Here is a 26,097-nt window from a genome sequence, read left to right as displayed (position 1 = left end):
CAGGGTCAAGAGAGCTTCTGCTGTACTGTGGGCAAGCGCTCTGAACGGTCAACTCAGAGCTCCCTGCAACGGACAACCCCACGTGTGCTTCCTAGCAAGTCCCGGCCACCCCTACTACATCTGGCAATGACTGGAGACTCCTGGTCCCGTAGGCACAGTGAGCCCGGTTTATGCCGGCTCCATCAAGCCCAGAGAGGTCTGCTCTGGCTTTCTCAGGCCTCCTGAGACGGCATCTCAGTCTGCCTGCAAGACCGCCCTGCCCTTTACCACCTCTCTGGTGAGGCTGGCCTTGGTCTGGCCCTGGGACCACCTGGGAGCGATTGCCACACAGCACGTTGCAACACCAACACGCGCTCCTTATCTGCCAGTGCAGGGGCGCCGAGCCGATTCCTTGATAACCACTGGGCCGTCGGGCTCACCAGGGCCGGTGACCACATCCACAGGAAGGGAGGCCGCCTGGAAGGGCGCACAGCCCAGGGTGAGGTGGGGGGGGGGGCTGCGACCTTGCTCTGATGCGCATGACTTCAGCCCCCATCAGGTGGACACTGAATCCTCCAGGGGTTGAGCGAGGAGCCGTCCTTCCCCACCACCAGAGGAGGAACCAGCCCTGCTCCTTCTCTTCCTTGGGAACACCTGCTCTGAGCCAGGCCGCCCTAGGCCCTGGGGCACAGCTTGTTCTCCCAATGCCCTGACTCCAGCCTGCAACCTGCTGGGCCCGGGCTCCTGCGACACCGTCCGTCCCTGCTGGTGACCTCCATCCACCCCTCCATGCCCCGTCCCATCTCTACCCCACCTCTCCCCCTGCCCAGTCCCTGTTATCTCTGAAGGGCCACACAGTTCTAGAAGCTGCAGCAACCTCCAGAGGCCACCCCCTGGCTCTCAGGTGATGGCTCCTGGGCTTTCTGGCTGAGGCTGACCCTGAACCAGGAGGCGGTGGTCCTGCCCCTGCTTAGGCATGCTCCTTCCACTCCAGGAGGCAGAAACTTCTTCCCTACCTAGAGTTGGCCAGATACTGCCCCGATTCTGACAAATTAGCTTATACATCATCATAGTTCATAACATCAACGCTATTTGTCCTGTGTAACTTTTATAGAGCACCCCCCACAAGACAACTGGGCCTTTGTGGTACAACAATAACTGCAAGGGTTCGAATCCCAGCTCCTCCACCTGCCAAAGGTATGACCTCGTCAAGTCACTTAGCCTCCTAGTTCCTCACTTTCCCGGCCTAGAGAAGGGACCAAACCGTCGTACACTCAGAAGGTGACCGTGAGGACGAAATGGGCCGTACCCTCATCTGATCACAGAGGGGCAAGGGCCCAGCCTGGGCTGCTGTGCGGGCAGTCCTCAGGAAATGCCCATGGCGCTGTGGCTACCACCACCGCTGGGCTCCCCTAGAACCACGCTCCACGGGACCAGGGCCACCCGGTGGGCTCAGGACGTCTGGCCAAAGGCTGGCTGCAAGAGAAGGGGTCTGACTCGGGGGGCTCACCCTGGCCTCACAGGTTTCACGTCTTACATGCTGGCTCAAGAATTTCTCAGGCCTCCGCATATCCTTTCTGGAAACCACTACCTCCCTGTCCGCCCGTGTCACTAATGTGTCATTTCTAAGACCCCAGGGTTGTACCCTGTCCCTGGGAGACCTGTCCCAGTGTTGTCATAAGACCTGCTCACCTCCTGCTCTGGTTCCTCAGCCTCTTGCCCAGGGCCGAAGGGGACCTATAAGGGCCAGGCCTGTGTACACACGCACACGCGCACACACACACACACACACACACACGCAGCTGTGACCCCAGCAAGCAGAGCGGGGTGCGTGCTCAGCTGGGTGTGCTCACCACACACAAACACACACACTCACTGGAGGCTGGGGCACGAAACAGCCTGGCCCCAGCTGAAAGTGCAGCGCCAGGCCCTGGGGATCTCTCCGTCCAAATTCCCAGACCTCATGAAAGCACAGCCCGAGGGCAGGGCCTCTCCCACTTCAGGCAGGAAATGCACTGACGGGAGGCAGGACAGGGACCAGACAACGCAGCTCAGTGGGAGGAAAACTTGGCCTGTGTGGTGCGACCCAACACCACCAGGCGGCCAAGCGAGAGGTGGGGGACTCACCCCCCAGGATCCTTCCTCGCCCCTCACCGCAATGTCTGATCCACTACTGAGTCCTCCGCTCCAGCTCCAAACCCACCCTCCACCCACCCTCTCCTCCCAAAGCCTCCTGCCCAGCCTGGCCCTCCTGCGGCCACCGCTGTCTACTCACCACCCAAAGGCACAGCCTCAACTCCCAGCTCCCTCCCCACTCACAGAAACCTCTGAGGGGCATCTTGGAGGCCTGGTCCCGCCACTAGCTCTCCTCTTACCTGTTGGGCCCCACCCCTGTGCCCTGTCACCATGTGGCAAGTGCCAGCTGGCTCCCTGCCCCCCTCAACCTCAGCCTGAGGGTCATGCTGGGCCATGACAGCTCCTCGCTCTTCCCAGGACTCCAACTTATCACTACCTGTAATTCTCCTGCTTGTCTGTCCTCCCCCCCCCCGGAATGTTGGCTGGGACCTTGGCCAGGCCCCCAGCGCCAGCCCCCCTGGGCCAGCCTGAGCCCTTCTGAACGTGGGCACTGCTGAGTCACCTAGTGAAGCAGCAGACAGGAAACCAGGCCTGATTTCTCCAGAGCAAAGGCGGTTACAGGCTGAGCAGTGTCCCCCCAGTCCTCATAGGCTGACGTCCTAACCCCGCGATGTCAGAGTGACGGTACTGGGAGATGGGCCTTTAAAGGGCTAAGTTAAACTGAGGTCTTTAGTGGGGCCTAATCCAATCTGACTGGCATCCTGGTAAGAAGAGGAACGTAAGACACCTGCATGGGGGCAAGGCCACGCCAGGACACAGGAAGCAGCCTTCTGCTGGCCAAGGAGAGAGGCCTCAGAAGAAATCAAACCTGCCAACACCTTGACCTTGGACTTCTAGCCTCTAGGACTCGGAGAAAATAAATCTCTGATGCTTGAGCCCCCCATCCACGGGACTTCGTTATGGCAGCCCTAGTAAACCAGGCACCTCGGGGCCAGAGGGATGAGAGGGGTCCCCAGACGGCAGGAGGCTGTGGACACAAACCACCAGGGTTTGAATCACCCAGGACCTGAAGGCTGAACCAGGGTACCACCAGGGTCAAAGCCAAGAGCTTGGAGGAGGAGGCCAGACAGAGGACGGACGTGAGGACCCCACCCTCAAGCCAGCTCCAGCCATAGCGCCACGGCCTGCTTGCCACGAGGGGCCAGGATTTGGGGGGCAGAAAAGTGAAGTGGACCCCCAACCGGCCCACCCCGGGCTGGGGTCCCGGCTCCCCACCCCCACGAAGAAGGACTGCCAGTCCGAAGCATAGAGACGGCAGCCTCTCGGAGATTCATTTCTTGCCTCTTCAAAGCATTATGGATTGATTGCCAAGTCTTGCCGTAAATCAAAAGAAAGTCACTACTCATTACCTACTTAGAATTCCCTGAGTTCTTCCTGGGAAACCATTTCTCAGCTGTTTGATCTCTGAGCCACCAGCACTATCTCTAGGCATGCCACCCATCACGGCAGCCACCAGACGCTTTTTTCTTCCAGGCTCCTTCCTCAGCACCTAGATGAATTTGCACCTTTCTCCAGTTTCAAGAAGAGCTGCCAAGATAAATGATTCAAAGACTCCAGCTCAAGCTGAAAATATATGGACTGTGTACAGCCGGTTCTGAATAAGCCCGTGCTGGAGGGGAAGGCGCCAACCACACTCATGTTGCACGGGTCACGCTGGCAGCCAGGCCCCAGACTCGCCAGGACACTCTCCAGTGTCTTTTCACCCAGGGAGAGGGACACTTGTCCAGCTTCTGCCAGCACCAGCTGCCCTTTCCTCAGTCGAGCCCCTGAGCAGAACGTCACCAAGGGCCCCCGGGATTTGCCAGCTGGCTGGGGCTAGTGGGAGCAAGGAGGCGCCCCATTTCCAAACTGTGCATGTAGGAACCTCTTTCCCAAGGAACCGCTGCCCCTCAAAGGGCTCCCAAGATGGAAAGGCCCCGCCGATACCTGCTTCCCCCACCCAGGGTTGCCCATCTCCACAGCCACCAGCCGGGCTCCAGGAAGAGCCGGGGTGCAGCAAAGACAAAGTGAAGCCAGGCTCTGACCCTCACACCACCAGGCACCTGCGGTGCAAGGGGGCTGGATGGGCAGGGCCCTCCACCGACAAGCCCCAGTCACCCCTGGCTGGAGGGCTGGGTACGGCGCACTTGCCCTTGCCGGGACGCCTGCGAGGCCTGCCTAAGCAGCCCACGGTGCTGTTCCTGCAGGTCAGGAAGCCCAGGCCCGGACACAGACGGTCGGCAACTGCCACTCACAAACGAGGGGAGCCCAAGGGCTGTCACCGGCGTAATCCATTGGGCTGGTGGGTGTGCGTGGCACAAGCACGGAGGGTGGCCCCAGGGGAAAGCACGAGGCAGAAGTAGAGGGGACAGGGTGCTGTGCTGCCGTGGCAGCGGCTTCTCTAATGAAACTGTAGAATAAACGTGACCGCCGCCGGCTGGGTCTGTGAGCAGCGGTGCCGGAGCCCGGAGAAGCCAGCCTTTGTGGCCAGGGTCTCGCCAAGGGCAGTGGCCGTCATCTCATTCTGCTCAGAGAAGCAGAGCACAGGAGGAGACCGTGGAGCACAGCAGCGCCAGAGGCCCACGAGGAACCCGGGGTGCTCCACAGTGACAACACACTCGCCCAGACCCCTGGCCTCGACCTGTCACCACCACCAGCCACCAGCAGGCTGCCTCGCAGACACCCTCACCTCTCCTGACCCCGCAGCACCGTGTGCAGAGAGTCCCGCGTCGGGGAGAGCTGCAGGTGCGCAGCAGCTGAGCAGGGCAGGGCTGGCCCAGGCCCTCTGACCGGCCACCCCGACCCCACGCTTTTCCTTGTCCTGCTCTGGGGGGCGTGTGGGGGACATGAGCCTGGCTCCACAGAGGACCTGGTGCCCAGAGCCTGTTGTTGGGGGCCTCGAAGCGGAGAGCCCCGCTCTGTGGTTTCATCGAAAACTACCTCCGGGTTTCACGAGCAGACGTGCCTGCTGGCAGGTAGGGAAGCGGGCGTTCTGAGTTCCTGGATTAAACCCTTCGTGACATCTACAGAATTCTGAGTTAGGAGGGGGAAACTCCCAGCCCAGAATAATTGCTCCCACAGGGAGCCTCTTTCTGCACCAGAATGTAATAGGTGGATGAGAATTTTCTAAAGACCAGTACCAAACCTCGCTGCAAAATCATAACTGTCTGCCTGCCCTGGGTGCTGAAGCCTGACAATGGCTCCTACAGGACAGCTGTGCGCTGGGTGCTCCTGGGACTCGGGGTGGTGCTCTGGGTCAGAACTGCTTCCCCTCCCGGATGGACAGTGGCCACAGGCTATACCCCCACCCAGCCCTCCTGTTGGCTGCGGGGTGGGGGGGTGCAGGCAAAGGGAAAGGCTCTTCCGGGGTGGGGGTACGGCCGGGGGGGTCACCTGGCAGGTGAATTGTAAACCAGTGAGGCCGACCAGAAATTTATACACGAAACCTGAGAAGCAGCCTTTCTTTTTCCTCCATAGCTCTCCCATTTTTCTTAAAATACATGACCCTTTGACTATCTTATTTTTCCTTCGTTTGATAGAGACATTGGTATGAGAAATCCTTCTCGACTGTGAAAGCAGCTGCGGCCTGAAAGCAACGCAAAGGGGTGATGGAAAGGGTCGGCCTGGTGCTGGGGGAGGTGACGGGGAGGGGTGGGGCCTGCGGTGTGTGCCTGTAGCCGTTCCGCTCCAACTGGGTTGCTGCTCCCTAGGAATTCCAGCCCAAGCTTACCATGTATTTCAATTTCTAGGAAAAGCCAGAAAAGTCTCCTGATTTTCCATTACTGACTCAAAACAAACCAAGAAAACCCGACTCTGAGCCAAACGAAAGCTGCCTGTGTACTAGGCGTCTAGCCCAGAGACTACTAGATTACAGACTCTGGCCTTTGTCTTGCTAGAAAATTCCTCCTGGGGCGTGAGAAGGTGGGGCACTGGGGGTCCCCCCATCAAGACTCTAACCTGACAGAAGCTTCTAGAAGCCCATAGGAGCATCAGGCAGCGGTCCCGGGGGGAGGCAGGCCAGCTAATAGCTAATGGGGTGTGGCCAAAGCCAATGCAGGCAATGGCCCACTGCAGGGAAGGTGTTTCCTACTGCCACCAAGAGAAGGCTCAGCGCTGCCACACACCCCCCCCCCCCCCCCGAACGTGGCCCAACCCTCTGCTCAGCTCCTGGTGGCTCACCTTGCACAGCAAATCCACAGGCAACCCAAACTTTCCTCCCCCTTCCTTCTGGGCCTGAGCGCCTTCAATAGCGCCCCATATCTGGGGTCAGACAGCTCTCAGGCAGCTGTGTAGGAGCCAGAGCAGGTCTCCCTGCGGGAAACGGGAGGAACGGAGGTCTGCAGCCCGTGTTTTCACGGGATCCATGAGGCAGCACATCTGAAGAGCAAGAGCCGGCAGGCATGGATAGAGAACGGGTGCCAGCGGGAAGGGGCCCTCCAGACCAAAGTCGCGGTGGCCAAGTTATAAGCCCAGTGTAATGAGTGAGCAGAGCCAGTGTACACGGGTTACCATAAGTGAATGGGAAGAGAAGCCTGAGAACTTCCCACTGGTGCAGAAGTAGGAGTTAATGAGAGAAAAGATAGGGCCAGAGGAGGCGTCCAGGGACCTGATACATGCACAACAGGAATTTAAAAGCAAGGTCCTGAAGTAAAGAAAGTTTTCACTGTTCAGGTTAAAGAACATCCTGGGCCATCTTGGGAGCTCACAGGGACAACTCCAGGCCTGTCTGCATAGCTTCTGGCCCCCAGTGGGTCACCCCCTTAGCCTCTGTAATTGAGGAGAAAGTCATGGAGAGACCGGGGAGTGAATAATATAAATGATATCATAGGTCTCAGATAACATGACCCTGGGGGATAAATGCTTGCCCCTGGGAAGTAACCAGTGAGATAACAGGAGACACAGAGGTGTGGCACTCCCACTTGGGTGTGCAAACGGCCACAGCTGCTGGCCCGTCCTCCACAGACAGACCAGCCTCGCTGGTGGCCAAGCTGTTCCCGACTCCACAGCGCTGTTGCTGACATCACGGACCTGTCACCTGGATCAAAGTCGACAGGCGATGTCCTCCTTCCCCTCCTCTGGACTGTGTGGAAGGTAGGACAGCTTCTTTGCTCCACTCTTCACTGGCCTAAGTCACAGGACATGTGGTCTAAGTCTCACCACTTGAATCGTGCGGTCCTCTGTTCCCCCCAACCTCTGCACTACTGGCTGAAGAACCGCACGCCAACACAGGGGGCTCACAGCTCTTCTCAAAGGGCTGCCTTCACCGGGGCCTCCAACCCAGCTGGCAAGGCTGGTGGGATCCTGACTCCCTCAGGTCGGCTGAAGCCCAGGTCAGCGCCAAGAAGACGGCACCCATCCTCGGGCAGTACTGTCACTCTCAAAAGTAAAGACAGACTCCTATAAAGCATCAAGGTGAGAAAATATAAAAGTTCCCTAGAAAGGAGAAAGAGGATGATCTGCCAAAGATCTCTGGCAACCGTGGAGGGAACGGGTTTCATGGAACAAAGATCCAATACCCAGTGAAACCGTCCTTCACAGAGGAGGCCACAGGAAAACGTCCCTGTGGGCAAGGCCAAAGTAAAAGCACTCAAGGAAAGGGCATACGTGGCACAAAACAGGGGCCGTGCTGGACTCAGTAGGACAGCGCTTATTCTGAACCGTTAGGAAAAAGATTATACAGTAACACAAATGTTGGAAATAACCGACCGAAAAGAGAAGTTCGATGGTAAGAAACTGGAGGGGCTGGGGGGAGGTAAAAAGTAAAAACCATGCTGAATTTCTCATTTTTCAAAGTGATGAATCCATGTTGTTTGACTTTCTCACAGAGGTAGAGACCACAAGAGAAATACAGACCTTTTCTTCTTAGTTTAAAAGTAATTCTACACCAAAAGTACCCTCGAACATAGGAAACTTCACCAACTTTCCAGAATGACAGAAAAAAAAAAATTAAGAGCCAGGAAGGTGGTACCGAAGCCAGGAAGCACCAGATGAGGCAGCGCATCAGAGGGCGAAGGTTCTGGTCATCACGCCAGGTGCAATGGCTCTTCTAACGCTCAGGGGCCCTGCCTTTGGAACAGGTAAACTACAGCTGAAGAACAAAGTCAGAAGCCAGGAGTAAGCAAAGATACACCAGGAAAATGAGAAGAAAACATTTAATAGCAAAATCAGTAGCAGAGCAAGTTGGATTCAAGACCGAAAGCATTAATTAAGTCAAAAGGGGTTCCTGTAAGCTGTAAAAAGGTAAAATACTCAATAAAAAAAAAAAAGTAACAATCATCAACCTATAACCCTCAAGCAACCTGGTATGGAAATGAGTAAAAGAAAAATCTGAGAACCGCAAAGCAGAATTCATAAAACTGCCTCTTTTCATCCTAGAGAAAATCTACAAAAAATAGCCAAGGAGGCAGAAGACTGGAATGAGACAAGAAACCTGATCTAAGGTACAGCAAAGTATGTACTCTAAAAATAAAAATTAAAAAAAATAAAAATAGGGGATCCCTGGGTGGCGCAGCGGTTTAGCGCCTGCCTTTGGCCCAGGGCATGATCCTGGAGACCCAGGATCGAATCCCACGTCGGGCTCCCGGTGCATGGAGCCTGCTTCTCCCTCTGCCTGTGTCTCTGCCTCTCTCTCTCTCTCTCTCTCTCTGTGACTATCATAAATAAATAAAAATTAAAAAAAAATAAAAATAAAAATAAAAATTTTAAATTTTCCAATAAATGTTTAATGTTTCACTTTATTCCATGAAATCCTGACAAAAATGTTTCTCAATAAGCCACAAAGAAACATCTCCAAACTAAGAAAAATGGAATTTATACAGACATTCTCTAACTACTCTAAGTCTCACCACTTGAATCGTGTGGTCCTCTGTGGAAACTAAAGGCCAAAGATTAACCAAGGAAATTAACTAACCACACCTATCTGGAAATTAGAAGAATTGTTCTTAGTTTATTACTTAGGTCAAAGAGCAAATAACCACAACTTCTTAGGACATGGGAAAGGCAGCATTCAAAAATACATGAGCCAAAATTCATTATTACTCCATGAGAAAGGAAGGGGGAGAAAAATAAAAAAAGAGCTCACTAAGTTGCAATTGACCAAGTTAAAAGATGGCTGTCCAGAGCAAGGTCAGGAAGGGAAGAGAAGGGAATGAGCCATAAAACTGGGGCTCTGGGAGTTAGGCCAGCAGTGGAGCTGACAATTACACGCTGAGTGTATGAAAAGATCAAAATGGCTAAGATTCTGGCAAAGCTCCTCCATATGGAAAGAGCAGACATAGAGGCAAGAATGGGAAAGGAAGCACAACTACAGACATGGAGGACAGGGTTTTTTTCAGATTTAAAAGAAGAAAGTAACTGGGTTCTAGTAAGTCCAAAATTCTTCCAAGAACGAATTTAACATTATATGTTGGCGATACTTCAATTTTAAAAAAGAAAGAAAATGATATAAAAAAAAAAACCTTCCAGGAAAATGTAGTATATTGACTTTAAGAGGGATAAAGGATAAAGTCAGGCTGAAACAATCCCTTAGGAAAACCTGAAAAATTATCTGAGAAATTCTCCGCCAAAGAAACGGTAAGTTCTGACAGGATTATAGGACTTCTTTCAATGTTCAAGGAACAGACAAGCCTCTCTGCTTTCTTTTTTTTTTTAACTAGGTTTTTAATTATAATTCCAGTATAGATAATATCTGGTGTTATATTAATTTCAGGTGCACAGTATAGTGACTCTACAATCCTATACATGAGCCAGTGCTCGTCACAACAAATGTCCTCCTTAACCCCCAGTCCCTAAATCCCCCAGCCCCCCACCCTCTCCCCTCTGGTCACCATCAGCTTGTTCTCTATAGTGAAGAGTCTGTCCCTTGGTTTGTCTTTTTTTTTCCTCCTTTGCTCGTTTGTTTTGTTTCTTAAATTCCACATATGAATGAGATCATATGGCATTTGTCTTTCTCAGACTGACTTGTTTTGCTTAGCATAATACCCTCCAGCTCCATCAGCTGCAAAATTCCTCTGCTTTCTAAACTGTTCTAGAAAACAGAAAAATGTGGAGAACTTCCCAAATCACAATCTCAAAAACGCTGATCTCAAAACATGGCAAAGGGAGTTTAAAAAAACATACAGCTCAATCCCCTATTTTGAATCTTTACAAAATGCTAGTAAAAAAGTAACAACATGCTGCTGCCAGTCTGTATACTGTCCATATGCTGGTTCGCTGAAACCTCCTAACCACCCTATGAGGTGCTATGATTGTCCTTTTCCCAGTGAGCGGCAGCACTGGTACTCAGACCCAGGACACACCAGTGTCCTAGGGACCACGCTCTCACCACTACTGTAAACTGCCTCCCCGTTTCAGTCCCGCAGCTTATTACGGCAGGAATCCACCCTGATGACGTGGGGTATGTGCCAGGGATGCCACACGAGCTCCACACCAGGAAGTCTCTGCGTAAAATTCATCTAAGGTACGCCTCAGGCCCGATCTTGGTATCTAATGTCATGTTCTGATATGAGGAACCTGGGCTCCTTGGAGAAATGGCTCATTCTGGGGCTGGAGTGGGGTACATAACAAAATGAGCCCAGGGCATCCTGCAGTGCCATAGAGCAAGGCAGCGCTCAAGAAGCAAGATGACCGGGGCAGATGATGTCAGAGGGACACAGGAGCCAAAAGAAAGAGCCCCCCAGTGCCCAAAGCTAGAATGACGTAAGCAAAAAAATAAATAATAGTGGATTATAACTCAAAGTATAAAGTAAGCATCTACTACTCCATATAAGTATATAAGTGATTGAAGAAAGACATGAATGGAAGGTGCCTGGGTGACTCAGTGGTTGAGCACCTGCCTTCGGCTCAGGTCATGATCACAGGGTCCTGGGATCGAGTCCCACACCGGGCTCCCTGCAGGGAGCCCGCTTCTCCCTCTGCCTGTGTCTCTGCCTCTCTCTCATGAATAAATAAATAAAATCTTTTTTAAAAAAAGACAGACAGACATGAATGGGGAAGAAGAGATGAATCCCCTATACAGAAGAATCACGAAGACTGTATACACATACTCCTCACCAAGGGGAAAGCACGTACGTCCCCACTCCGTGAGTGTTGGCCAGCCAGTGACCTCCTTCAGAGTCAAGTATGGGAAGGGGTGAGGGAAAAGCAACGTTTTGGTGGAGAAACTAGGCAAATGCTGCCTCAGGGAAGTGATCAAGGTCAACACCAGCCATCTGCGAGGTTCACAGCCTTATCCGATACAATGTGTTGCAGGCGGCACTTGACCTCTGTGGTCTTCCTCCCGATGACCTGTGACCCCAATCTAACTCTGAGAAAAACATCAGAAAAACTAAAACTGAAGGACTTTGTATAAAATACCTGACCGGTCTGCCTCAAAATTGTTAAGGTCATCGAAAAGTAAGGAAGTCTGAGAAACTGTCACAGCCAAGAGGAACCTAAGAAGACAGGACGACTAAAGGCAATGGTGTATCCTGGGTGGGATCCTGGGATGGAAAGAGAATACCGGGTAAAAGGTAAGGAAACTGGAATAAAGTGTGGACTTCAGATGGTAATAACGTGTCAACATCGCTCGTGAGCTGTGACAAACATCAAACGTGCCACAGTCGTGTTAATGATGAGGGTAGCGGGGTGGTGTGGGGTGTGTGGCAGCTAGCTAACATTCCTGTAACTTTCCTGTGATCCAAAACTATCACAAAATTAAAAATTTATCAATTGCCTCAAACACATACGCACAAAAGGCCAAGGGAGATGCCAAAAAGGCACCTGACAAAATTCAACATCCTTTCCTGATAAAATCGAGTAGGCCTCCTGCAGCGTTAAACTGAGGATACCTATTTATCAGAGGTCAACAGTCAGAATCGGGTTCAAGGGTGAAATACTACAAGAAAATCCATAAAGATGCCTGCTGGCACCGCTGCTACTTACTGGGATTCTCAGGGGGACAGTTCCCTGGGCATTTGAAAAGGAAATGCCTCCTTCCTTCGCTTTGTCCCCAGGAGCTCTAATCACGGCTGTGTGACCAGCCTGCATATTTCCTCCTGGTTCTCTGTCCATCCTTCTGGCTCGGTGCCCGCTGCTCTGTGCCCTAAACGTACCCGTTTTCTAGTTAGTTACTCTTACAGGCAAAATGAGCCCTCCTTGCTGTAAGCTGTACCACCAGGGCCCCGGGGACACTTTCAGACGCAGGCTCTGCTGAGTCCCCGGGAGCTACTCCCCTCGGTCACGTCAGGGCGTGTGGACAGAGCAGGCTGGTGGGCACACGGAATCCTGCCTGCCTGGGACGGGACGGTCCAGGAGCTAAAGGCTGTTCTGAACACCGAGGCCTTGTCCTTCCACGGTGGCCCCGGCTCTTGGGAAGGGCTCAGCTCACTGAGTGTGGCCAGCTGGGTGCAGTGTTTGTGGGCTGCCTTCCTGAGGGGGGTACCTAACAGACGGGGGTTTCCTGACCCCTCTCGTGGCAGCCATGTGTGGCCCGTCTCCAACAGCCGAGGAAGTGCTGGCAGGAAACCTGCATCAACCTCACAACACAGGACGAAGGGCAGGTTCCGCCGCACGCACACCCACGGTCCCCGCGGGCCCTCTCGGAACTCAAGGTGGCCAGCGGGGAGAGGAGGTCTGCTACGGAGGGGACAGGACACTGCCCGGGACGGTGACCAGGCCCACTGCATCTGCTCTTACCGTGGGGGCTTGGAGTCTGAGGCCATCTGCACCCACACATGCCCTAGGGGAACCCTCGCACCTTCACGGGGAAAGGTAACCTGAGGGTGGCCTCACTGATGCCCAGGCTTGCCTAGGCCAAGGCCACATTAGGTCAGACCACTCCCAGGTAACCGAAAGTGACACATCTCCGGAACTTCCCGGAAGGAGGAAACTACGGGCCTTTTGGTGACATCCGTCGCCAATGAAACGTGGATCCTCTGCACGACCCGTGAGGGGCACAGCCAGAGCCATCCAGGGCCATGTCTGACCACCATGCCCGCCCACCAGGCAGGGAGAGCCCCCTTGGCGGGGGGCATGTGGGTCCACACAGGTCCACACACCTGGGGGATGGCCTGGTAGTGATTACAGGAGGGATGGACAAAGAGGAGGGAGCTAATCTGAGAAGAGTTGGTGGTCTCTGGAGACCTGGGAGTGCAGCCCGTGCAGATGTAACGGAGAAGCCAGTGTCATCACCGGGGGGAAGGGTGTCTGACATCTGCGGGGAGCTGGGAGGGATGAGCTCAGAGGTCAACTGTGCCAGGTGAGGCCTAGGCTTGGGGGCGGGGGCAGGAAAAGCACCTTCTCTGTGTCAGCTGCTTGTGCTTCCTACAGCCATAATCACGACTTAGCAGGCTTGTGGTCGTGGGGTTTCCTACAGACTCTCCCATCTTCCAATTATCCTCACTGGAGTTTAATTTTTTAATCCTCAAAAAAGGAAAAAAAATGGCTTGAACAACATATCAAGGGTCCTGCAACCTGCTCCGTGGGGTGGGTAAAGTAAAAAAGATCAACTACTTGACCCAGGACCCAACAGCTTACATGGAGTGTGTGTGTGTAGGGGGGTGTGTGTGGTGCGGTGTGTATGTGTGTGGTACATACGTACCCAGTAGGTGAGTGTGGTATGTGCTGGGGGGTCTCTGTGTGATGTGTGTCTGTGGCCCACGTACAGTACATGCGGGGGATACGTGTGGTGTGTGTGGGACTGTGTAGCTGTGTGTGATACATGTGTCCACGGTGTGTGAGTGTGCTGGGGTAGCAGTATGTGTACAGATACGGCATGTGGAGGTGTGTGTGGGGGTGTGTGTATCAGCAGGTGGTGTCAGTAAGTCCGTGTGTGGGTGGGTGGGTGAGTGGAGGGGTGTGTACGGGTGAGTGGGTGGTGTCTGTGTGTGTCTGGCGGGTGCTACATGTGTATGGGTGGGTGTGTGGTGTCTGTGTGTGTAGCTCTGTGGTGCGTGGGGGGGTGACGGTCTGGTATCAATGGGTGGTGTCTGTACGTGTGTGTACATCTATGGTGTGCACGCGAGGGGGTGAGTGACCGTGTGGTGTCGGAGCAGTGGCTGTGTGTGTGCGTGCCTGTGATGTGTGTGTACTGCCAGCGGGTGCTGTGTCTGTGTGTATGTGGTGACAGTGGGAGATGTGTGTGTACATTTGTAGTGTGTGTGTGTGTGTGTGTATATGTGGTGTCGGCGGGTGGTGTTAGTGTATGTCTGGGGTGAGTGCGTGCGGTGTCAGTGGTGTGTGTGTCCGTGCGTGCCTGGGCGTGCAGGGTCAGAGCAGGAGACCCCTTCCCCTCGGCCCTCGGCCCGGGCCCCCCTCTCGCAGCCCAGCCCGGACTCCGCGGGCACACTGAACACCCAGGAGGTGCCCTGCTCCATCCGGCCAGGCCATCCTCCAAAGGCCACAGACCTCAGCGCGGGGGGCAAGCGTTGCATTAATAAAGGCCTGGAAGAAAGCAGGAGGCGTGAGCAGAGAAAACCCAGGCCCTGTCGACGGTCTCCAGGCAGGGCCGGGGTCCTCCTCGACCTGGGGAGCAGGACGGCTGTGCCCACCCCCCCCCCCACGCACCTCACAGACCCTCTGGCCTCGTAAAGCCCTCCCACAACCCGCACGGACGCTGTCCTGGAAGGCCCCGGACGCCCCCCTGTACAGCCTGGAGAGGAAGACCACATAATTTCAATTAAGGTCCAGGCTGTCAAAAAACATCGTTATTAATCTCCTCGTGGCAAATGTGAGCCGGGACCTGCTTACACAGCCAATTGAGCATGCTCTGAATTAGTGTTTGCAGGTACCGCTGCAGCTGCCGGCCCCACGCCAGCCGGCTACAAGCTGGTTCCGCCGCTAACACGAGAAAACAGGACGCGGCGACGGACCGCCTGACTGGGCCCTGCTGTTAGCGCCCCATTTACCCGCACGGTGACGTCGTATTGGCCTAACACAATTTACCACGCCTCGATTGCGGAAGATGATCTTGGTTTCCTCTGAAAACCCTATTCACAGGCACAGCACAAAGGAGGACGGGTCTTCGTCAACGCCATCAGCTCGCTTTCTTTTTGGTCTTGTGTGTGTGTGTGTGTTTAGCATGCCCTCAAGATTTTATGACAAGCCTCTGATAATAAAACAACAAAAAGGGATGAGGCTTAGGACTCGGTTTCCCGGCCAGCGTCTCTTCAGCCTGAGTCTGAGCACCCACTGCCTTGACGGTGCGCCCTCTTTTGAGAAAATCAGCCCCATCTCAGCGCCCCCCGGCCCCTGTCCCCTACTGCCCCCTGCCTCCAGTCCGGCTGCACACCACTCCCTGCTCTTCTTGACCCTGTGTCCCTCTGTGGGGCTGGGGCCGGCCATGCTCCCGGCAGAAGGTCCTGCAGGGTCTATGAATGCTCTTTGGACCCCTGTGGGTCGGTGGCCTGCACAGGAGTCTGGCCACCCTGGGCCTCCCCGGGAATCAGTGTGGCCTGTGCTAAAACAGTCACACCCCATGGTGAAGCAACACCTGTGCTAGGGGAGATTTTATAGCCCCCACCTAGTTAAGGAAGGAGTCTAAAAGCTCACGTTGGGACAGAGGACAGCAAAGCACAGCTCAGGCCACTTCCTTCTGTCTCCCATCCACGCCCCCCACACAGACTTGACACCACCTGTGGGGCAGACCCTGTGCATGAAGGAGACGGGACTTCAAGAAGCCTCCAGCCTCCCAAGGACGCAGACCACAAACTGTGTCGCAGCCCCCCCACCCCCCCCCCACCCACCCTGGGCAGTGACAGAGAAATGTGCCGGTGGGGAGGAGGCTCGGGGCAGAGGGAAGCCAGCAGCCCGCATGCTCACCACTGCAAGTGTCCCATGGGCTTTGGGCAGCACCGCCAATAGGGAGCGCCCTCCTCAAGCCTGGCCAGGGACACCCCAAGACGTGACAATGTCCCAGGACAACCAACCTCCCACCACCTTTGGGGGTGACACCCTCTGCCCCCACAGGTCACCCTCAGAAACACCACCTGTCCCTCAGAAACAGACTCCGTCTCTTGTTCACATCTTCTCTGCCTCAGCTATTCCTGGGCGCAGTCCCCAACCCCCCAACCCTGCACCCCAGGAAGGTTCCCGCTCTCTGCTCCCAGGGCAGGCACCGCTTCCATGGCATACCTCCTACAGTTAGCCCCGCGGGCGGCAACGTATACAGTAGGTACACAACAGTGCACACACCTGGCGTGTCCAGTGGAGTGGAAGTAATGCCCCTGGGCTCCCTCAGGGAGGCTCCGGCGTGAGCTTCAGGCTCATTCCTCTGAGAGTGTCCCCTGATCCTGAGGACACAGCTGTGGGGCCAGGGGACAGAATGGAGGGCGGTGGGGGGGGGACCGAGTAGTCTGAAGGCAAAGGTACAATGTCCCCAGAGCTCCGCTGAACAGAGGCCCCTTCACACAGCAGCCAAACTCAACGTGCAGCCTCTGGATCCCAACGCAAACGGACCGACGTGGGCCAGGTAGTGACAAGATTAAGGAATTAGTAATCTGGTTAGCCGTGGTGGTCCCTGTAAAGGGCAAAGGTCCCCAACCCCTGAGATACCTCCGGCTGCACTGACACCTGAACTGACATGACGCCAGTTCGGTTTTAAATACCACAGCCAAACAAGAGGAGACAAAAACCCTGGTGGGGACTTCGAGGTTCACTGTCCTACTCTTTTTTCCTTTTTTGCAGAGGGTGATAGGTATTTGAAATTTCTCATTAGAAGAGAAAACAGACGTCCACGGCCTTGGGTGGGGGATAGGGAGCTGGGGGAAGTATTCCGAGGGCCCCTGGCCAGAGCTGCACCAGGCCAGCCTGGGCTGCAGAGGCTCAGGCTCTGGACCCCGGAGGGAGGGCAGCTCAGGCGCCTCCCAGGGGCCAGCTTTGGAGCAGGACTGCCAGCAGCTGAGGACACGAGGCCGCCGGCACGCGGGAGACCGCAGGGCTCCACTCGGGGGCAAGCTAGTCCTGCTCTAATTTCTGGGTTATTTTTATTCGAGGCACCAGCCACAGGCCAATTCAGCTGGGAACAGATTTGTGGGGCAGTGCCCATCTGGGGGACCGCTGCCCGGCCCACCTCCCAGGCAGCCCCGCAGAACTCCTGTCCCAGATCCTGGTCGGGGGCAAGGACTCTGGGACTACCAGAGCAGACACCACGCGGCAGCAGACCACGTGAAGGCAAAAGCTGGGACAGCTCTGTGTGCCCGTCCCCATCCTCCTCCAGTGCGACAGAGCTGGGTCCTCGATGAAGCTCGTGCTCCGTGTCCCCTCCTGGACGCCACAGCAACGGGGGCCCTCAAAGCCACATTAACCTCTTTCTACCCGGGGTAAAAGGACAGAAATACAGACGCCCTCTGTACTGGACTCCCTTCAGGGTTAGACTCAGAAAAAGATGCCTGTCCCTGAGCCACATGACGGTGAACACCGCCCCCTCCTCCCCGCCCGCTGCACAGACAACTTGCGGGCAGACCAGAAAGGCTGCGAGGGGCACGTGGACACAGAGCGGGCCCTGACGGCACCCAGGTCGGCTCTGCAAAGTGGGGGAGGGGAGGCAGCGCCACACTCCTGCAAGGCCAGGTAGGAAGGGGCAGCCCAGAATGCGGGTGGCCGTAAAGGTGCAACTCTTTTTTTCTGTCCTCACAACACTCTGACACCAAGCGTGTGGGTTTCTCACTCCAAGCAATTTTCCACTTCTCTGTGGTCACCAACTCAACGTCCTACACTTTAATTCTGACACCAACTGCCAGAGTTAGCACAGACCTCCCAGGTTAAGGGCCGCATCCCACAAGCCTGTCCCCGCTTCAGACACAAGTCACAAGTCCGGGCCTCTGGCCCTTATGACAGCCTGGCTATAAACCGGTGGTTGCCATGACCCCCTCCTGGGTCTGATAACGGCTACAACGGCTCACAGAACTCAGGAAAGTGCTTTACGCGCTATTACCACTGTACTGGGAAGGATACAGCTCAGGAAGGCCGAACAGGAGAGAGGTGCCCAGGGCAAGGTAGGGGGGAAGGGGCGAGGAGCTTCCATGCCTGCCCTGCACCCCTCTGCCCCAGCCTGTTTAAGCTTTCTCTGGAGGTTCCTCTAGCAACCAGCCCCCACCTTCGAAGAGTCGCTCAGGTGTGCCTGAAAGGGGCTTATTGTGAATAGGGACGCTCTCCCTGAAGGAATTCTAGAAGGGTTCTAGAAGCTCTGTGCCAGGAACTGCGGGACGGAGGCCAAATGCGCAGTTCTCATTATGTCCTCTCCCCAGCGGAGCTTCCAGACGGTACTGTCACTGGTGGGGAGATGCTGGACGGGGGGCCTCCTGCCCCAGGACCTAGGCGGGAGAAGAGCCACCGGGGCAGTGTGGGTGTGACCCCAGGGCTTCCTCCAGCCAGGAGCAGCATGTGCTGAGCCCTGGGTCCCAGAGCCGGGCTGAGGAGCTCAACACGGCCGGGCCGCCCCAGGAAGGGCTGGGTGGGCGGGAGGCAGGGGCTCGCTGGAGGCCGCTGGAGTGCCCCTTTACGAGCCACTTAACCGTTCCTTGACCCAGTCGTCCCAGCACAGCAGACGTAATGGCACTGTTTACACAGGACAACGGCAAGCTGCTTTACCAGCGGCTTTCAGAGTCACCATGGCAGCTATTTGGTAAAGTTTCCCGCAAACTGCAGAAACCGAGTCCGAGAGTGGATTGATGGGGCACTAAGCCATCCTGAAAAGTCATCAAAGACCATCACCATCAGACACTGCCCAGAGCCAGGGAGGTGGCCACAGTCAGAAGACAAACGCCCTGTACCCGGCGCTGAAGCCCTGCTCATGGTCCCCACTCAATCCGCGTGGGGCTGCGGCGCCTCATCTGGTACTTACTTGCTCAGAGAACATAAATTGTTGTGGTTTTTTTTGGTTTTTTGTTTTGTTTTTTTTTTACATTTTAATCTTTACCCAGAGAAACACCGCGGCTTACCTTTCCATCTCATATTCTTTCATTCCCACTTTTACGGCCTTCATTACCTGGAGGATGGATATTAAGCAAAGACATTTGTATTAAGGAGATAAGTAACACTGCCTTATAAATAATGTATAGCTCTTTTTCAAAAGAAATCTCTTCTTTAAAGAAAAAAAGAAAGAAAAAATGATACGTGCACACAGTGGTGCAGACATGTGAAGAATTAGAACTTTTTTAAAGCTCCAAGAGCCATACAGTTTATTTAAACCACTGTGGGGCACTTCCATTTGGGAGCCCGTGAGCACCCGGCACCAAGCTACACGGCTCAGGTGGCGGCAGACGGATGGCGGCCAAGATTTAACCAAGATGTCTGGTGAATACTTAATGCTCAGACAGCGATCCTATCCTCAAAGGTTTCCTTTGTTGAGCTGTCATAAAACACACACAAAACGAACTCATGCAGGAGACTGTGGCCCACCAATGACCCTTATCTGTCTCGTGATGCAAAGCTGTGGCCGTCACTAAGCAGGTGCCAGGCTCTCCCAGTCACCCTGAACGTCCTATGAGAAATACGCTTCCTTATTTGCTCTTGCTCCTCAGGTGAAGTGGGAAGGTTTGGGAAAGAGCCATGTGAGGGAGGCTGTTTTTGGAAAACAGAGGACGGTAATCAATGTGCTTGAATCACCGGTAAGGGTGGGAGATCCTTTAAAAGGAGCAGGAACTGCAGGAGCGCCAGGATGGAGAGCCCTACCTGCCTGGAAGTGAGGACTTCTTGCTGGGAAATATTCAGAGGGTGGGGTGGTGCCCTAAGGTGGGGAACTGGGGCAGAGGTCCTGCTGTCCCTGCCCTGCGCCCACCGGGGAAGAGAAAAGAGCCACCACTGGGTCTCTGCCGGAAGCGACACCCGCTACCCGTTCACATGGCACTGGGGACAGGGCCACCCCGGGACCAACCATCTCAGTGAGGCCCTCTCGCCCGACTCAGAGCCATGCTGCTTGCCCACCCGCGCTACAAGGGCGCTCCGAGGAGCCTGTGCCCCGCTTACCTCCCGGTGCGCCTCGCTGGAGATTCTGTTGGTGTAACGCAAAACCTCCAGCTCCATGTCCGTCTTAAAGACCCGGCTTCAGAGAGAACAAAGTGGCAAAGTCAGTGATGCCCAGCAGAGACTGGCTGGACCCACCCCACCCCCACTCCCGGCCGACCTCCGCGAGTCTTTGGGGTGCACCACACCTTGCACAGCCTGGGGAGGAGCACAGAGCCAGCTTGTGCCCAGCCAGGCTGCAGAAGGGCCATTGGGGCGTGGGGGTGGTGGCAGGATGGGCCACCGCGCCCCAGCAGTGACACACTGCACTAAGCACTGCCCATCCTGATCTAATGCCAGACTTGGGTGTGCAGGCTGGTTCTAGTTATAAGATCTGGAAACCACTGTGCGTGATCGAAGAAGCCCAGACACATCTTGCCTCACTGAGACTCCGTTTCCCCATCCACAACATGGGGACAGAATCTACCTGGCAAGGCTGCCGGACCTGAATCAAGTGTGCAGACTCCCAGGGCTCTGCCCAGGTAGCTGAAGATGTCAACTGGTCTACCGGCAGGTCTACCCACCCACCTGCCCTTGGGGCAGCCCAGGAATATATCTCCCGGCCCCGTCAAGTCCCCTACGGACCCAGGGGTTGGAGGTGGGGTGGGAACAGCCACTTCCAGCCAGGAGTGCAGCTAAGAATGTGGAAACAGCAGGTGTACAGAGAGGAGGAGACAAGAGAGGGGAGCTGTGCGGGGCAGGCAGGTGCAACCAAGAGGCCCTGCTGTCCTTCCCAGACTCAGCTCTGCCTCCTGCAACTAGATTCCCAGGGGTCCTGGGGCCCGCTCAATAAATTCATGTTAAATTGTCCAAATTTGGTTAGGTCCCTGGTCTTTGCAATCAACCTCATTGCCAAGTAAGACTCAGCTAGAGAAGCCACGTAAATATTTGTTTTCAGCCTCCACTTCAGATAAGCAACTCCAGGCCACGGGCATTTCAGCAGCAGCCCAGCATCCCCAGTGCATGCCCCCTGGCCAGCTCCACCTCCTTTACACAAGGTGACACACCTCCACCACCTCTCCCTCTCACGCAGAAAACACACTCGAGCACCCTGCAGACGAGCAGGGCCAGAGTGTCTGACGATGGTAGACCAGTGCCCGCCCCTCCGTTCAGTGTGTCCCTCGTCCAGCCACTGTCAGCAGGGCCCTGAAGCCTGACCAAGGCCAAGGATGGCAGCGGAGGTGCTCCCACCTCTATCAGAGGCAGCGAACCTCTGGGGACATCACAGAAGCAGCCCAAGCCAGCCACTGACTCACACTGTCTCCATGGTGCCACCCAGCTGGGACAGCCAGCCATCTGTCATGGGGAAGTGACGAAGGCATCTTGCAGCACCGTGACGCCCTCCTAAGACCGTAAAACCTTCTGGGGAATGTGGAAAAGATAAGCCCCTCAGCCCAGTGAGACTTTTTTCCAAACGAATATCCTTCCTTTCTTGAGGAAGCAGGCCCTGAAGCCTGACGCCTGGCTCTTGATAGTCATAATGTGTCTCTGACTCTCCACCAGGGGGGCTGGGCGCAGTGCCACCTGGGAAACAAAAAGCTGCTTCCCGTGCCCTGGAGGTGAGGGTCCAAAGCCTGGGCAGCTCAGCTCCCGAGGTCCAAATCCACTCACAGGGTAGCCTAGCAGCCCCTGGTGCTTCGCTCCTCACTGCCGCCTGCCGAGTCCTGCTAAGTGGGGAGTGGGCCTCTGTTGTCCACCGCAGGGATGACCAGAGCAACAACACAGGTGGGAACCGGGTGCAGGCTGTGCCCGCCTCCAGCCCTCTGCCCCTCTATTCGGCTGAGATCGCTGGTGCATCCTGCCAGCCACCACCCTTGCCAACATTTCAGACCCCTAGGTGCTGTGCCCACACACCCACATGGGCTTGGCCAAACCCTTACGAGGGCTGAGCCGGGGCCTGTGCCTGCTGCAGGCATGAGCCAGGGCCACCAAGCCTGTGGGAAAGTCTGTGACAGTGCGGACAGGACAGCAAGCTCCCCGTCGCCAGCCCCACCGGCCTCGGCACCATCCCAGTTGTGCTGGGAGTTGCGTGGGGACATGAGGGCAGGAGGGCTCCTTTCAACTTTATCTCCCTAAGATCCCCCCACCCCCTCTTCGGGCCTCCTCCCCTTCTCAGTGCACGAATGAACTCATCTCTATCCCCTTAACTCCCAAGCCTTCCCCTCCACCCACCCACTTACAAGGGAAGGGGTGGTTCCGGCTCAGCACCCCAACACACGCCTGGGCTTGGAGCCCACCTGGCGCCCGTGACCACACCCACCTCCTCGCCTTCCTCCTCCGGGCAAGCTCTATCCCCAACTACTCCACCACATTTCTGGACGGGAGACCATAGCCGTCGCTGCTTTGGGAGGGGAGTGGGAGCAGCTTCGTGTTCTATCTCAGACCTCTCCTCCATCTCCTCCCACACCCCACTCTTCTCCTTCAGCCTCCCACCCCACCCCGCCAGCCCCCCTCTCACCAATGTGTGGGAGAAGGACCCCAGGCTGCCAAATCCACAGGCATTCCGTGACCGCTGAGAGGAAACAGCACAGTGAGCCCTGCCTCCTCTGGCACCACTGGGCTGCCACCCCCCCTCCATCTCCCTCCCCTGCTCCCAAACCACCCCACCCCCCACCCCCATCTCTGGCCCAGGCCTCTCAGTTGTGCTTCCACCTGTAGGTCCTCCAGGTGCCTCCAGCTCAGCCCACAGCTCCACCCCAACCCTGCTGCTTTAAACAGACACCTGCAGGCCATCCCACACACCTTCCTGGCATCTGCCCATTGCTCTCCCATCCAAGTGATGACCAAGGGCTGCAGTTCTACCTCTACAACCTCTCTCACACCCTCCGTTTCCCTCCATCCAGACCCCACTGCCTCCAGCCTGGACAACTCTCCAGTCTCTTCTTGCCTCCAGGCCTCCATGTTCACGGACAGTGGCTGAGGATCTTTAAGAAACACAAATGTGACCATGCTTTTCCTTGCTTAAAAGCTTTGGGGGCCTCTAAATGTCCTCGGGATGGATTTCGACTGCTCCTGAGGCTTCCCATGCCTGTCTCCAACACCTGCCTGCACTCACCCCCGCAGTGATTCTTCCGCGCAGCCCCTTTCACCTCCAGCTCCCACCTGACCCACACCTCGTACCCCTTCCCTACAGTTCCAGGGCAATCTACAGGAATCCTCAGAGAGCCACCATGCGTTGACTCCTCTTACATTTAAGTCTCCTCCCCAAAAGGCCGTGGTCCTGGAAGGCAGAGTTGCAGCACCCCAAGGGCTTGGCCCAAAACAGACACGCAGGAATCAGGGTTAGAAATAGTACCTGGGCGTTGCACCAAACCTGGAAAACACCTTACTGCCAAAAATGAGAGCTCATGGCTCTTTTCAAAAAGAAAAAGAGGCTTCCTCCACTCCACCCTGGGGAGTTTGGCAGCCAGGGTGGGATGTCGCTCAGCTAGGCCTGCCCTGCACAGGCTCCAGCAGCCCAAACTGCCACAGCCACGGCCTTGCCCTGAGTCACGCGGCTAGGAAGAGGCAGACCCAGGATTTGAACCCCAGGAGCCAACTGCATGATGGGCTCTCCCCTCAGCCCCCCCCTGCAGCAAGAGCACCCGGATCTGCAGAGGGGCTGGGAAAAACAGGCCGCCGACCTCTCCTCCAAGGAGACGTGGTGCCCAAACCACACTCTCTTCCCATCAGAGATGCAAGAACCTCCAACCACTGATGCTGAGGCCTGCTTTCTTTCCCAATTTGGATTGGAGGAAGATGAAAAACAAGGCCTCTACCTGATTTACTCAGAACTTATTTTTAAGTCACGTTAAAACACACACACACACACATACACACACACAACCCGTCAAACAAACCAGGACAAATTATGCCACAAAGGCAGTTGGTTCTCCAACAAAATCAGCCTGGCCCAACTGAATCCGAGCTTTAAAAGGCCCTGAGAACAGGCATCTGCTGCATGCTGGCTCACCTGATTACCCACAGGGCACTCTGGACCTAAGTCCTGCCCAGGTGCCAGGTGTCCAGCCTGGCCCAGTATCTCCAGGACACAAGTACCAGAAATGGTTTTTAAGATTACCGTAAAAGGGATCCCTGGGTGGCGCAGCGGTTTGGCGCCTGCCTTTGGCCAAGGGCGCGATCCTGGAGACCCGGGGTCGAATCCCACATCAGGCTCCCGGTGCATGGAGCCTGCTTCTCCCTCTGCCTGTGTCTCTGCCTCTCTCTCTCTCTATCTCTCTCTCTCTGTGACTATCATAAAAAAAAAAAAAAAAGGTTACCGTAAAAAATAAGACTTTCCAGTATTCAGTTTCCCTCTATCTTCAGGAAGGACTGACTGTGCGGAGTTTGACGGGGCTACTTCTATTACTCCTGGGCATGAAAAGATGAGGAAACAGGGATTTTGCCATGGTCCAACTTCTGTTGTCCCAGGGGCCTGCAGAGGGAGGGCCGCCTGGTGTCAGGCTCAGCCCTGGCCTTGCATGGCTCCAGGATGTGTGGGATGGTGGTAAGAAATAGGATCTGCAAGTCCTCTATTCCCAGGAAAGGATCAAGGCCACCTCCTCCACAAGGATCAGAGGACCCAGGCTTGGGACAGCATGACATGTATGCAGTTAAGAAGTCTGGGCCGAAAATGGCTCAGGCTCTTGGACTGGAAAGAGGAGGTGGCGGACGTGCAGGTGATGCGGGGACTCCTGCAGAGTCCCCAGGCCTGTGGCCATGCCCCTGACCATCATCATACCCAGGCAGCGCCACAGGCAGGGGAGGAGAAGGAGGGGAGGCCAGGGCCAGCATCCCCTGCAACAGGCTAGAAATGTCAAAAACTGGACAAGGCTGAGATTTATTTGTGCAATCTGGGTTTTTTTTCCCCCCTTTAAATATGCATAGGTCACAAAACAGCCTCTGGGCATTAAACTCAGGATTAAGACATTAATTAGCTGAGGTCTGAATGACTCTGCTGCTGATTAAAATAGTAGCAAGACAGGATGAAGTATATCCAAAATCAGTCTCTAAGCATCCAAGTGCCGCCGTGGTGAACAAAAGCCACTGGAAGGGACGAGATTCCTTCTCTCCTGGAGATGAACATGCAGGGGGGATGGGCCTGTGGCAGGCGGGCAGGGCCTCAAGGCCAGGGGAGCCCATGTCCCTTCCTTCCACACCCCATGACCTGGTGCTGCAAAGGATAAAATCCCAGAACAACAACAGGAGGGGACAGAAACGAGAGAGCTCCTTGGAATTATATATCCTCGAGAGGCTCAGCCAATAAGTCCTCTCGAAGAAATGAGAGCCATGAAGAAAACGGTGGTTTCGCTCAGCAGTGAGCTAAGTGTGCTTGAGACTGGACGTGGGCCAAGCAGACGTGGGCTGCATGCAGCGGAGGCCTGGGAGGGTCCACCTCGCTGTGGCCTGTCTTCCTCTCTGTCTGAGAGACAACCCACACCCCGCCTCCTACCTCCTGGCGCACGGTCATTCAAGGCCTCACCGCGCCCTCAGACACCCCCTGTCTACCTGGCTTTCTTGTTAACGTGGGGTTAAACATCTATTCCTCAGGAGACAAAGACAGCAACCCAACTGGAATACTTTTCTCACACACACACATACACACCCACCAAGAATCTAGGTCATCATCCACGTATCTTTTCTAATTTGGGACACGTCAACCCAGGACGCAGGATCCTGCCGCGCTCCTGCCCCGGAACCGTCCACACCTCACCGTCTCCCGTGCACACAAAGGCAGGGAAGTAGAAACAGATGTGTTATTCCACTGCGTGATTAATACACGCAGGACACCTTCGCTCTGTGTAATTAACAGTTCTAAAATCGGCGTGTGACTCAATTTAACACAGACTCACTTAAAAACCCAAGAAGGCACACGGCGGTTGCTGACATGCTTGCTCTTCTGTGACGCTTCCAGAGGTACTTAACCGGAATCCAAGGTGCTGAGCTATTAAGACTCTACAAAAGTATCTCCCTTTATTTCCTAACCTAACTTCAGATCAATTTAATCAGCTGTGGAACAGGAGAGTGGAAGCACAGCCTAAATTA

At 55.2% G+C, this 26,097-nt stretch overlaps 1 protein-coding gene across 1 annotated transcript in view; it reads right to left on the bottom strand.

The window, feature by feature from the left end:
* The window catches only part of PEPD (peptidase D), a 109,296-nt gene that overhangs the window by 43,824 nt on the left and 39,375 nt on the right, over nt 1-26,097 (bottom strand). Inside the window, exons 8-9 of the mRNA XM_055309803.1 lie at nt 20,038-20,113; nt 19,011-19,057 (exon numbers count right to left, since the gene is read on the bottom strand). Of these exons, the coding sequence (XP_055165778.1) occupies nt 19,011-19,057; nt 20,038-20,113 (123 nt within the window). The remainder of the gene's footprint in view (nt 1-19,010; nt 19,058-20,037; nt 20,114-26,097) is intronic.

The sequence above is a fragment of the Nyctereutes procyonoides genome, unplaced genomic scaffold, assembly GCF_905146905.1.
Source record: "Nyctereutes procyonoides isolate TBG_1078 unplaced genomic scaffold, NYPRO_anot_genome, whole genome shotgun sequence".
Lineage (NCBI taxonomy): Eukaryota > Metazoa > Chordata > Mammalia > Carnivora > Canidae > Nyctereutes > Nyctereutes procyonoides.
This window is presented reverse-complemented; position numbering and strand designations above follow the sequence as displayed.